General features: G+C 42.2%; 2 protein-coding genes and 1 non-coding gene across 8 annotated transcripts; 2 read left to right on the top strand and 1 right to left on the bottom strand.

The window, feature by feature from the left end:
* Positions 1–54: 54 nt before the first annotated feature.
* Positions 55–2,442, bottom strand: LOC132258423 (sulfite oxidase, mitochondrial). 2 transcript variants are annotated; one of them, XM_059755753.1, is made up of 8 exons: positions 2,346–2,442; positions 2,043–2,227; positions 1,863–1,980; positions 1,469–1,807; positions 1,097–1,412; positions 840–1,032; positions 575–775; positions 55–522 (listed from the first exon to the last, which is right to left on the bottom strand). In XM_059755753.1, exons 1-8 carry the CDS (start codon positions 2,378–2,380, stop codon positions 215–217), a joined length of 1,695 nt encoding a protein of 564 aa, XP_059611736.1. In that variant the 5' UTR covers positions 2,381–2,442; the 3' UTR covers positions 55–214. The 2 variants fall into 2 exon arrangements, with proteins under 2 accessions (XP_059611736.1, XP_059611744.1); XM_059755761.1 differs by having other exon boundaries at positions 1,097–1,394.
* Positions 2,443–2,614: 172 nt separating this feature from the next.
* Positions 2,615–13,237, top strand: LOC132258317 (SRSF protein kinase 3-like). 5 transcript variants are annotated; one of them, XM_059755591.1, is made up of 8 exons: positions 2,615–2,712; positions 4,868–5,936; positions 8,452–8,667; positions 10,647–11,098; positions 11,840–12,192; positions 12,404–12,547; positions 12,612–12,882; positions 13,047–13,237. In XM_059755591.1, the coding sequence occupies exons 2-8, from the start codon at positions 5,353–5,355 to the stop codon at positions 13,226–13,228; spliced, it is 2,202 nt and encodes a 733-aa protein (XP_059611574.1). In that variant the 5' UTR covers positions 2,615–2,712; positions 4,868–5,352; the 3' UTR covers positions 13,229–13,237. The 5 variants fall into 5 exon arrangements, with proteins under 5 accessions (XP_059611574.1, XP_059611602.1, XP_059611583.1 ...); XM_059755619.1 differs by lacking the exon at positions 2,615–2,712 and adding an exon at positions 4,268–4,476; XM_059755600.1 differs by lacking the exon at positions 2,615–2,712 and adding an exon at positions 4,268–4,545.
* Trnah-gug (transfer RNA histidin (anticodon GUG)) lies at positions 3,052–3,123 on the top strand. Its single transcript has one exon. It is a non-coding gene; the product is annotated as a tRNA-His (tRNA).
* Positions 13,238–13,584: the final 347 nt, after the last annotated feature.

Here is a 13,584-nt window from a genome sequence, read left to right as displayed (position 1 = left end):
ACATTTTTTGGGAGTGTGTGTGGAACGCGTTCTTATCTGCGATGTGAAAATGAGTTTTCCACGTTTCCCAACAGTTTTATTACCACAAACTGACAATAAGAATTTTTTTTAAGCGCCACAATGGTAAGAAACATAGATAGTATTACTATTTATTGATGTTTCCCACAAACTCAAGATTTCTCTTCATATTCCTCATCTGATATTGATATGTGAATTACCCTGAAATTTTCACTTTTACACGACTGTACGCATTGCTTAGGACTCCTCTTAGATTCCAGATATTCTCAAAGCTTTCTGGCTGTACGTTGTAGTTGGAGTCTACAGCTTTTGACCAAATCTCCACTTCCTTTGCTTTGTTCGGAACGGGAATTTTTGCTGTCCAGAGTGTCCAGCTCCAGGCTCTTCCAGCTGGTGCCTTTGTCAAATCTTCCTGCTCAAGTTCAGCCACATGCCATGAATTCCCACCGTCACATGTCAGATCCACCCTCACAATTCGGCATCCTCCACCCGACCATGCATAACCTGGAAGAGGAAATTGAGCTTGATTCTCTCAAGGCACTGTTTTTTTTCTAACCTTTCACGGTAATGTGCCCATTTTCCACTTTAACTTTCTCTCCGGGCGTTGGATAGCAAATCGCTGAAGTCACCGGCATGTGTTGGATAGCAGGACTCTTTGAGAAGTCCACTGTATCCCAATCAGTACTCGGTGAGAAACCTTTGTAGTCCTTCTGCTGCCAATGTGAGTCACTCTCTTCACTGGAAACGTACACTCTGCCTGAATGAATTTATGAGATTAGTTAGTTCCTGCGTTTCCTGACTCTCATAAACTTCCCCCTTACCCAGCCATTTGACATTCCTCGCCCCAACTGTTCCAGGAACGATAGCTCGCACCGGGAAGCCATGATCTTTACTGAGTGGCTGTCCATTCATTTCATACGCTAACAGAACGTCTCCTCGAGGATCCATGGCCTTTGCCAGGGGTATGGACGCTGCGTAGAAGGTGGATGTTGGGTCGGTATCGAGTCCCTCAAACTAAAAAAAATAAATAGAAAGGATTTAAAAAAAAAAGACGGAAGGAAATTGTCAGGAAACTCACATGCACATGCCTCACTTCATCAGATTTGACTCCAAGTTTATTGAGGATGTCACACAATTTAACTCCAGTCCACTCAGCATTTCCCACTGCTGATGGTCCCCAAAACAACCCTTTCACCTTCTTCACAGAATCCATTTCACTACGACGATTCCCACCGCACATAACAACTGCAGTGACTGTGTGACGAGGCAATTTCTTGAGGTCCTTCATTGTCATCTTGGTCACTTTCTTCACTCCTTCCACTTCAAACTCAAGCTCATAAGTCTTCTCGTCGATCTCTGGAACAGGCAAATGGTTCCTCACGTAAAAGAATTCACTGAAATTGATAAGATTTTTAAAATTCCTCTCATATTTTCAGATGACTCAAAATACTTTGGAGTTATGAAGCTGTCGATCAACATAGATGGAGGAGGCTCAGCATTGAAAGGCTTCTGAGCTGCAGGCTTCAGGATGGGATGTCTTCGTGGTTCTCCTGACCACGGATCGCCCATATCTTTGGTACTGACTTGATCCTCAGGATTGAGATTACCAATCCTGAAAGATTCAAGCAGTGTGAGAACTTCTGGAGTGTTATGCTGCTGGAAAATGTGCCAGAAGGGATCAATTGCAGCTCCAGCGGCGAGCATCACTTTGTCACTTCCTGGATGCTTGGGCACAAAATCAGTCACATCATACACGCCAATGCCATATGTTACCCAAATGCCAGTCTTCCTGGAAGGGAAACAGAATATTATCAAAGGAAAAGGTTAAAAACAACTCTCCTCACTCATTGTTGTGCTCAGAAATTTCCTCAATTTTGTACGTTGGCAAGTCTTTGCGGATGGTTTTGTGATGATTCTCTATATCCGAATCATATTTTTCTTTAGCTTCCACAGAAGAATCTCCTGAAATTTTTTTATAATCAAGTACAATTGCAGAGTATTGTTAAAGGATAAGAGTGATTTACCAATTTCTGTAGCCCATGTAAGAAGTGCTCCTGCAATTGTTCCAGTTGCTAGTAAGAGATATCTCTTATTCCTTCGGTTTTCCCACCAATCTTGAGCTCCATCGTGACTATGATAATCTCGGTAGTTCGGAATATTCGGCAAATTAGTCGTAGATCTCAAATAAATTCCCTTGAGGGAATTGAGTCTGTAATATATGTAGTCAGTGGTGTTTAGTACTAATAATTTTCTTTTATTGATTGTTTTGTAGCCGTGAGGAGTGTGTTTTTTACACTTTCATGCACAAATAATTCTCGATATCTTACCTTTTTAATCGCAAAATAGCTGATAGTCTGGCCATTGAAGAGTGAGATGTTTATTTGACCGGCGCTTTTGTGTATGAGTTATCAACTAGTTTCACTACACACTCAACACACTTCGCAACTTTTCACGCAATACGGGGTAATTTTGTCACTAATTCAATGTCTACCCGATATGAAAGATGTAATGCAATTGAAGTTGTTGCTCCTTAACCGAAAAACCCTTAAATGATCTGGAATTATTGATAATATTGAATTCTTTGCAGAATTCCACTCTGTACGTGTGAGAAGGTAAATAATACCACTGGTTCTTCGATTCTCAAAGGCGAGTTCGCGATCTGAGCCCACTGACCACATGCGTCTGCTGATGTTGGTGAGTATGGTTTGCGTTCGATAGGGAATGTTTGAGAAGCTCTGATGGAATGAACAAATCCCCTCCACGCGGCTTAGATATATATATTTGCCTCTGTCGCTCCTACTATTGTCGGTCGTAGTCTCGCTCTGTTGCTGAGTATCTCTTTAAAATTGATACAAAACACTTTTTTGCCTCTCACAGTATTTTTTTAAAAATTGATACCACAGCTATAGACCATTGAGATAAGAAATAATGTTGCCAAGTGTTGGAATATGCTGTGTAGCAATTAATGCGAAAGTATCACATGCTTTGAGCGAGTGTGGCAACTTCAATCCGACATTCACCAGTTCTGGCGTAGCCGTGATCGTCTAGTGGTCAGGACCCCTCGTTGTGGCCGAGGAAACACAGGTTCGAATCCTGTTCACGGCAATGCTTCGATGCATTGTCACGGGCTGGAACTTTTTTTTCCTCTATTAATTATACCGTTATGCATTGTAAATCCAACAACAAGCTTTCGACAGCAAATAGAAGCAAATTTGCAACTAATTTGTTTTCAAACGGTTTACAATCGGGCGATAATATTCTCACATTTTTCCGGCGGCATGTAAAAAAGTAATGAGATGTTTGATATATGTACATGCATGTATGTTTTTTTTCTGAAATGAGTATTAATATTGATTTTGAATGAAAATTTTAATTTAAATTGAATATTTATGGCTGTAATTCTATTTTCATGCACGTATTGGACAATAAATTTGAGAGTATTGCGCTCTTTTTATCTTTTTGTGGTTTCATAAAATTTAGCATTTTGTCATGTACATATACATATAATTTATATTATTCAATTTTTTCTGTGAGAATAATGACCATTCATATTCTTAATTCTTCACCTCTTTGTTCATAGTATTTTGGAACTTTAGGAAAAATTATTGTGCCAACAATTAGTCAATACATTTATTTAAATCAAAGTTGGAATTTCAAAATATTTAAAAGCATTCTCAGTAGACAACTAATGGAATGAAAAACAGTACTCGATATGACAAACACGTGCAGGAAAATTAAATTTCCACCATAGACATTTTATAAGCGACAAAAAAAGAACACCTGCGTTGGTAAAGTGTGTTACTAATACTTTGGGTTGTTGCAATTTTGGAGCTTCTGAAAGCCAAAAAGAGCTCACATATGAAACCACGTAACAGAAGCTCACACAAAGAGAAATATTGTATTAAACTAAAGTTCTGACAGTTAAGGTCAATGTTTTTTAGAGGCGAAACTTAAAGGTTTGCTAAAGTAAATTTGAGATTAGGTTAGAAAGATGTCCAAACTGGCAGTGAGCATGTAATTTCCCCAAAAATGTATTTTACAATACATTTTCTCCACTCCCCCTCTTGTTTTGTGTTTTCTTTAATAAATACATACATATACCAATACGGGCGTAGCGCATGTGCGAGAATTTTCCTGAAAATCACCGAGGAAAAGCTCGATACACACGGCAATAGCATACATGAAAGAGAAAGACCTCTCGTTCACTTTGTCCGGTGAAAATATATTTTCTGGCGATAGAGTAAGTGTGGGATAGAGTGAGATGGGAGTTGTATGAAAATTACACTCAATATTCCTGTGTGAAAATTTCTCCAGAAAATTCAGAGTGTGCGAATGTTTGATAAAAAGTCTCGTTTCAACCATTTTTCCATCTAATTGCTGGCAGTGAAGAGTCTCGCTTCTCGCTGAAGGAACTCCCCCCGGGGGGACGCGCTGCTTCCAGTGAAAATCAATTATAGGGTGAGAAAAAGCGTTTGCTTGCGAGGTGGCTCTTTTGCGCTCAACAGTGGGGCTTCTGTGGCTGAAAGGGTGAGAGCCGCAAGTTTACTCTGGGATAAGTTATATGTGTTTTATGTGAATGAAGTGGAGTGATTGACTCTTAAATCCAATTGAGCTCTTTACTGCTCTGATCTGCTCCGTGGCTCGTCTGAGATTTGTGTGGAGGCTGTGTGTGGTTAGATTGAGTGAGAGCTGCCACACTGCGATGCATTGCTAAAGTGGTTGCATTGCGTGCGAATCTGTGGGGGTGCTTACGGGGAGTTAGATTGATTTTGAGGAATTGTGTGTGATATGTGAAACGGGGTGGGCAATATGGAAGATGAATGTGAAATAATCAATTTCTTGTGATTAGTACCTTTTGATAGGCACACAACGATTTCATCTTCGTCCACTAATCGACCGTAGCATCGGAGGGAGGAGACGTGGCAAATTTTCCGGTGAATTTTCCTTTGTCTGACAACAAGAACGGACGCTCGGAATCGATTGAATGTGAACGTCACGGAAGTGCAGAGAGATGTTTTGATTGATCGCTAGAATGGGCTTCTTGCACTAGTGTCCCTCACTCTGCCGGTGACCCCTGATCTTTTCCTCGGCCGCTAGGGCGGCTAAATAGTTGCGAGTGTGGGCGGCGCACGGGGGAAGAGCGTTGGAAGTACTTTATTTTCACTGTGACGTGCGTGAGGAGAGAATAAAAAGAATTCCTGGGCAACAGAATGCAGAGAAATAACTCGTAAATAATGCTGGGACTGAGAGGATGTGGCATAGCTGAGAGGGAAAGCCTAAAAACACCCTGAAAAGCCACAACGAACATGAGAAGAAGACTCCGGGGGTCTGTCTATGGTGTGGATGAAACGGATTCTCACTCAGGAGACCACCGACTACTGCAAGACTTCCACCCTGGCACCGGTACTACCGCAAGCCAACACCATCTCGTCGACCTCGGCGGCCCTAGGCAGTGCCATTGTCATCAGCAGCAGTGGCAGTCAGACCAGCAGTCGGACCACGTCGCCACTGCTGTTTCAGGCCCTGCCACCGCCACCCCCGCCACTATTGCACAACCACCGATCCACCATCGAGGAGGTGGCACTGAAGAATTGCCTCGCCACGATCCGGTGCTCCGTAGCCTCACCGCAGATCACATTCCCACCGCCATCACCGCTCAATCGCTCCTGCCCTGCTGAACCGTTCACTGTGACGCCATTCTACCACCACCCACGCCGCTTTCCGCGCTTCCAGACACTTCTGGGTGAGCGTGTGGCTTCGTCGTCGGCTATCTCCACACCCAGCGGACACTTGTTCCTCTCTTCCGTGGACCTGGCGCTGGGCAAAGCGCAGCAGCAAGACTTCCTGTCACTCTCCCTGTCGCCGCCGCTCAACCGACGCCGTGACATGCCGGCGCTGCGGGGACCCTTCGTCAGTCTGTGAGTATGACGCCCCACAGGGTGACCCTGCCTTCCTTTCAATGTCCAAGTGGTGAGTGAGTGATATTTCCTTGGCTCTTGGCCGTAGTGGTTCTTCAAGGACTAATCAGAGAATATTTTCTAATTAATTCTTCTTTTTCCATTTATCCTACATAAAATCCGTCCTAGTGTTTGTGCTCATTTTATGCACATTTTTCATTGACAAACTAAGCATGAGCGAAGGTCCGTCATGGACGAGATCAGGGAGATGAGTGGACTCCTAGTGAGCGGCACGTTGGCCACCCTACCATCATCGCACAGTTGCGCGTCCGCGATAGACTCCAGTGCTCGAAGCCAACGTCAGAGACTCGCAGTGTGTGTCCCACTTCTCGCTGGCTCCACAGTCGGGGCTGCAGCACACGAGAAAGGGTGACTTTTCCCCAGCGACTTGCACTGCATTCGCTACTCTCTGACCCGTGACGTGACTGTTTCTTCTGCAACCCTCTCGTAATCCTTCCTGAGTCCCTGTCGAGTGCCAAAAAGAGGAAGAGGTTCCCCGCGACGAATATCCAGATATCCCATTAGATGGCTCCTCAATTGGGGTATGTACACTCAATTGAATGTAATTCGTCTCGTGATGGTGTATTCATTGTATCTGTTGGAGTCAGTGAATTTTCCTGGTGTGCAATTAAAACCACCCCCCAGAGAAGTTGGAGCTTTTTCAGTGATGTAGAAAATTCAATGTGAAAGGATTGTCGAGGCAAGTTTGCGAAAATACTTAATTGTTACTCATCTGAGATGAGATTTTATGCGCTGTATCTGGTCTCTCGATGAATGTAAATTGCGCTCTGTGTTTTCGATACTGAGAAGTAATTTTCCTTAGGAGAACATTTTGTGTGTGTTTCTCTAAAAATAAAATGTGCCACACAGTGGCGGCTTTTTCTTGTTGACCCCCTGAATATGTATGTGAGAAAAATGGCATTTGGGAGTGTGTAAATTTCAGTCATTTGGGTAAAGGTCTATTGAGCTCCTCATGTTCTCACTCCTGCTCCTCCAAATATTTCCGTGTGATTTGTGTGTCCTACATTGGTGTTTTTCCTCATTCTTTCGAGGACATTAGAAGGAGTTTTCGCCGCTTTAGCCAAGAATCCTCGTCGCTTCACTTGTGTGTCTTTTCTGCCTTTCACATCTTTTTGGGTTGGGCCTCAGTGTTCTGTCTTGTCGCTCTCTCTTTCTCTCGAAATGTGTGTGATTATAATTTTTCCTCTCTCTTGGGTGACATAGTTCGTCCCGTTTGACTCTTGAATGCTAATAATATGAGTGTTTTGCAGAGAATTCCCTTGCGCCATTACATAATGGTAGGAATAAATTAAAATTTGCGCCCAGTGAAGAAGTTGAGGGCAAGAGTGACACAATAGTTCTACCTATAATTCGTGCATTGATTTCATATATGATTTAACTGAGTGATTTCATAGTTATTTTGTCGATAGAGCAATCCCGAAAAAGCGAGAGTGATTGTTCGCTACTCATGCAACTATGCCTCACGATAACTGGCGTCAAAATTAGCAAAGTGGAACACTCTGTGCAAAATTTCACACTATAACGGGGGTGAATTATATAACCCGGAGAAAATAAAATCATATAGCAAATTGGATGTTGTGCAGCGAAACCTGTAATCTACATCACAGTGCCACTATAGCCCTGTGCATCAGGCAAGCGCGTGAATTGCCACGATAGTTGTGACGTGAATTGGCTGTGATTGACGGTGCCCCATGACGGGGGATATAGGTCGTGATTTTTGTGCTGTTCTCACGAAACGGGAGCAATTCTACTCTATGATCACCACTATTTCACCCACTTCCGTCTGTGGGGGCCACGAAGTTCTGTCATTCCCCGATGATGGCCCCGTCCAGCATGTCCCGACGCGGAAGCATGCCACCAAGAAGCCTTCTGTCCTATCCACTGAGCAGAAGTACAGGCAATCGAGTGTCATCACATCCCACTTGAGTCTCCATCAACGCTTTCATGAGACCCAAATTGCCGAAATGACCCCCGAAACCTCTGATACTCTGGACACTCTCAGTCATCTTACCTGGTGCACAACTCATATTGTGGGCTTCATTGCTCTCCTGATCATTTTTTCTCGTTGTATGGGTGTTCATGTACTGCAAGGTGCCACCAAGAGGACTTCGCAAGCGGCATTTGAAGCTTCTGAAGTCATCCCCATGAAGTCGGTAATTGAGGGAGGTGCAGAAGAGACTTTGGCGTCAGATAAAAAGGCCAAGGCAGCGAAGAAAAAGTGGGATCGCAGTCTTCTAACTAAGAAGAGAAAATGTGTTTCTATGGGTCCCATAATGGTGGCCCATGGCCGCGATCGGAGTGATTCTCCACCACCTAAACCACCACCTCGACTCAAGAGCCCCAAACTTCAGTCTGCATCAAGCTATGTGTGTGTGAATTTCTCTTTTTTCCCCTCCAAATATCCCTAGTTATATTGAAATCTCCACATTATCTAATAAATTCGATCAACTCACAGATCCGAACCACGATCCGGGACAACAGATGAGCCTTACGCCGAGTCTCCAGATAGCAGTCTATATGGGAGCGACGAGGAACAGGAGGACGTCTCCCAGTATTGCCGCGGAGGCTATCATCCCATCGTGATTGGCGATGTGTTTGACAATCGCTACCGTGTTGTGCGGAAGCTGGGATGGGGGCACTTTTCCACTGTGTGGCTCTGCTGGGATATCGAGTGAGTGATTCAATCCCTGTCCATCGTACAGATTTGCCATGAGATTGCATGCACGGTAAATTATAATGGTTCAACAGATTAAATCTGAAAGCATTAAGAGGGCTTAATTGCTCGCTATTCTACACAGAATGATCTATTATTTTAACGTAGCACGAATAATTTAAAGATAAATAGAATTTTCTCCCATGGAGGGATAAATAAAAAAATATATATTTTGCGAATGAAGTTCGTTCATTTTAATTGAAGTGATTATATGTATGTAGGTTGTCAGCAAATTTGTTGTGCAAACTGCAGAAACTGTGGAAACTTGAGAAGAACAATTAAAAGATTCACAAATACACACGCGAAACACTATAACACACTTTAGGTAGAATTGTGATGAGTGTGATTTAGTGTAACAAAATGCCATTTATTGAATTTCAAAACTTCCAAATATGAGAAAAATCACTTTGAACAAACAAGCGAAGTAATTTATTGAAAATAAATTGTGTTGGATGATAAAATGGTTTTTAGAAAGTATATTTCAGTAATTGATTTAGCAATGAATTGTAAAATTAAGAAGAAATAAGGAAGTTACTGTGATCAGTTCAAATTAGCTTCATATGCAATTGCTTCAATAAAATTACAAAATGCTATCAGTAAGGAATCGATGTGAATGTGAAAATCGAATACAAGGAATAAGGCTTTTCAAGTGCCTCTCACATGTCTAAGAATGCAAAAAAAATGAATAAAATTATTGAGAAAGTATTCAGAAACAAGCTGTGCAAAATCACATCACATTACATACACACACACACACACATCATATCCAATTCTCAATTCAAGACTCAATTTCAATATGCAGGCGAAGTTTCTGAAAGCCTTCTCTGGCTCTTCATCTTTTGAATGCCATGCAGAGGGTTGAAAGTCAGTACATTGTGCGCATAATATAAACAGGAAGGATCTCACAGAGGTGTGAAGTGCACCGACGATTGTGCATTCACAAGTAATGAAATTAAATGTTTCATTCAGTGTCACTCAAAAGGATTCACTTTGTAAGTTCTATTTATAGCAGGACTAGAAAGATTTTCTTTTTTAATGAAATTACACGGCATTCAGGTGGGAATTGAGTTGAAAATTCAGTGGAAAATCAATAAGCCATTCGTCAAACTATTTTGATGTGCGAAACTATTCACCTACCTCTGCGTTTTCAATTTGTGATGAAAATTGACAGGGCTTCGAGCCAATTAATAAGTTATTTGTTCATTGGCAGAGGGCTATTATTTTTCACGTGAGGAGTGGTTTTCAAGGGATTCTATTACGGTGTTTTTCGTGGGAAAATGAGGTCGTAAATATTTATCGAGCATAATTCACAAACAGTGTTGAGAAAATTGTTTCAAAATTGCTTGAGGAAATAATTAGGTGTAATTCATCTCAATTGACAAAGGCAACTTTCACATTGGGGAGTTGCAGTGAGAAAGTGGGACAGAAGGTATGAGAGCATAATTCGCATGTTAGACATCCTGAAAGACAGCTTATCACTTCATTTAATGTAGTTTTTGATTGATGACTCATGAATCACTTTATTGCCATGACAAAGTGATTAGAAAATGAACATAGAAAATTCTGTTCTGACTCAATCGAGGTGAAGACATTTAATACGAATGTCATGCAAATGAATGCCTTTTTTCCATATTACAAATAATATGAAATTAGTTGAGGGTGAAAAGCAATGAAATTCATCCCTCTTCTACTGTTTATAACACCTAACCATTACAATAGTGACGCCTAATGAATTTTGAAATTGATTTTTCATTTAGAAGGCACAATAAATTTTCTGCATGAGCAAATTTAAATTTATGCATGGTGGAAGGAATGAAAATCACGACTATAGGAAGTTAGTGACGTTCTGTAGGCGAAAAAGTGTTGAAAATTTATCATAAATATCACATAAAAGCCATTTTTTCTAATTACATTTTCTTTGATATGCTGTGTTGCAGGGACGAAAAGTACGTGGCTTTGAAGGTGGTGAAGAGTGCTCCGCACTACACTGAGACGGCCACAGATGAAATTCACTTGCTGGAGGTGATCAGCACGGCGGATCCATTTGATTTGAATCGTGATAAGATCGTGCGGCTGCTCAACAACTTTACTGTGCGTGGCGTGAATGGCGTGCACACGTGTCTGGTGTTTGAGGCGCTGGGATGCAGTCTGTACAAGTTGATCGTGAAGAATAACTACCAGGGTTTGCCGCTTCATCTTGTGCGCTCGGTGATCAAGCAAATGCTTCAGGGCCTCGATTATCTGCACACGAAGTGTCACATTATCCACACGGACGTGAAGCCAGAGAACATTCTACTCGTTATGGACAACGTGGCAGTGGTCAATCAGCAGATTGATGATGAAATCATGTCAATGAGAGCACGCGGAGTGGAATTTCCAGACTCCTACGGTGAGTCCCATGCGCGAATCTCATTATAGCGCTTATCGCAAACACGGCTGTTTGCTCTAAAATATGACTCAAGAGATATTGAATTTCTCTCCATCCTATTTTACTCAAGCATTTCAATTGTACAGCGAAGCCTTGAGGATACGTGATGCCCCCAGGAGAATTAATTGGCGCAATGTAGCAATTTTACAAGTCTGAGGGCAAGTTGCTCAGACAATTTTAATAGAATTTCTCATTTGGGAGTGATATCCTTGAGTTTTTTGCACGGTACTTCATTTCAATTTCTACCACTTGAATGGCTTGAGTAGGCAATATTTTGGAAATGAGAGAAAGAGAGAGAGATAGATAGATGGGGTTGAGTGAGCAGAGATAGAGATTAATAATATAATTAGTGTATAATTGGAGGGCTTGAGGGTGTCTTGCTGAGCAATGGAGACGCTTTTAGGAATGGGTAATGTTGAAAAAGTATCTGAGACTGAAAGAGATTCTGCAGATAGAGAGTTTTCAATAATTTGTATAACAACCACAAATTTCAGAGAATATTTTCTTTTATTCTCCTTGTTCAGTTTTCCGTGAAAAATGTAAAGTGCCCTGAGGAAAAGGTCAGAGAAGAAGAAAAATATCCTGACAAAGGTCTTTTTTTACGTACTCCATGAAAACATCGTTTAATTCGCTTATAAATCAGTATCTCAGATATTGAATTTATTATATAATGTGTCTAAATTCTCTCAATCTCCCACACAGTGAGTGCATTTGAGAAGCGCTCACTCAATCGCAGCAGCATCGAGGAGGACCTTCTAAAGAGCACACCCATCTCGTCATCTGGCACATCCAAGCAGACCACCGGCACTACAAGTATTGACATCTCGTCACCGTCCGAGGAAGAGGGCGTGAGTGTGGGCGCTGATCGTGGAGTAGCGGCGAACATGATGGCCTTTCGGCAGCAATCGAGCCTCGAGGATTTTGTGGACAATTCCGGAGCGGCAGCCATGGCTGGCATTCTCACAGGATCTGACTTTCCGGGGCGCTATCGCGTGGAGAGACGCAGTAGTCAAGCACAATTGGCCAAACTCGAGTTGGCCGCCTTAAATGAAAGGGTGAGATTATATTGCAGCTCTTCTGGGAAGCTTGAATTATGCAATCAAACGTAAAATCGCTTGACAGTTGTAAGCTATAAATCACAACATAGAATTAGATGAATCAAAATGAAATGAGTGGGTTTTTGGGGGTTCAATGACCAAATGTCGCGCGGTAAGGAGTGTTATAGGGACTAAAGGATTAAAGGTGATTTTGTTGTTTCTCCAACAGACAGGGACAACGTCTGAATTAACAAAGGACCAAACCAAGGCATATATGCCGTCTACTCAATCATATTCGAGCACTCTTCAGTCGATAATCAACGGGAACAGTATTCGTGTGAAAATTGCCGACTTGGGAAATGCTTGTTATGACGTGAGTGTTCTTTTTCTCGGAATAATCTTTGTCACTGGATAAAGTGTTACTTTTTGGGGTACAGTATCACCACTTCACGGAAGATATTCAGACTCGTCAGTATCGGTCCGTGGAGGTGCTCCTGGGAGCCCCGTACAACTTTACAGCGGATATCTGGAGCACGGCATGCTTGGCATTTGAATTGGCCACAGGAGACTATCTGTTTGATCCACATGCCGGCGATAACTACACACGCGATGAGGATCATTTGGCGCATATCATCGAACTCTTGGGAAACATTCCACCAAGTTTAATCTTCCGTGGGAAGCACGGGAACAAATACTTCACCAGCACTGGTATTTTCTGCGCGAAAGAGGAATTTCATGGAGTGGTCATGGGATGCTGTGAGCAAAAACATACAAAATTAGCCATTCTAAAATAGCTCCAATGACCGCTTTATGAAATTTCAACACCAAGAGTGCATTGACACTTCTGACCTATTCTTGCATTTCACCCTCAGGTCACTTGAGGAATATACTGAAATTGAAACCGTGGGGCCTCCAGAACGTGTTGATTGAGAAATACGAGTGGGATCCAATTGAGGCACGAGATTTCACGGACTTCCTGCTGCCGATGCTCCATTTCAATCCCATCCTTCGAGCATCTGCTGCACAATGCTTGAAGCATCCGTGGCTCGAGTGAACGGGTGCGCGTTCGTCATGGCAGCTCCGACATTTCTCACCACATACTGTAAAGCGCGCAGTCGAAAGCAGAGTGAAGAGAGAGAGAGAGAGGAAGAGTAAGGGAAAGAGAGAGAGGCTCCTTCTGAAGGTAGGAAAGAGGAATTAACTTATTGCATAGCTAAATATCATCTCTTTCATCATTTTATTGTTAGACAAATATTTAATAATAATGAAAACCTTAAATTAAAATCATGTAGATGAAGGTATTGTAATATTATCAAGAAAACTGACAAATTAAAAAGGAATTTTGCCAAATTGGACCGAGAAGATCATCGTTTCCAGTCGCCGGGGGTGGAAAGGATGGGAGTATAGAAT

The sequence above is a fragment of the Phlebotomus argentipes genome, unplaced genomic scaffold, assembly GCF_947086385.1.
Source record: "Phlebotomus argentipes unplaced genomic scaffold, Phlebotomus argentipes genome assembly contig_6, whole genome shotgun sequence".
Classification (NCBI taxonomy): domain Eukaryota; kingdom Metazoa; phylum Arthropoda; class Insecta; order Diptera; family Psychodidae; genus Phlebotomus; species Phlebotomus argentipes.
Note: the sequence above shows the minus strand (reverse complement) of the source record. Positions and strands in the feature narration are given on the sequence as shown.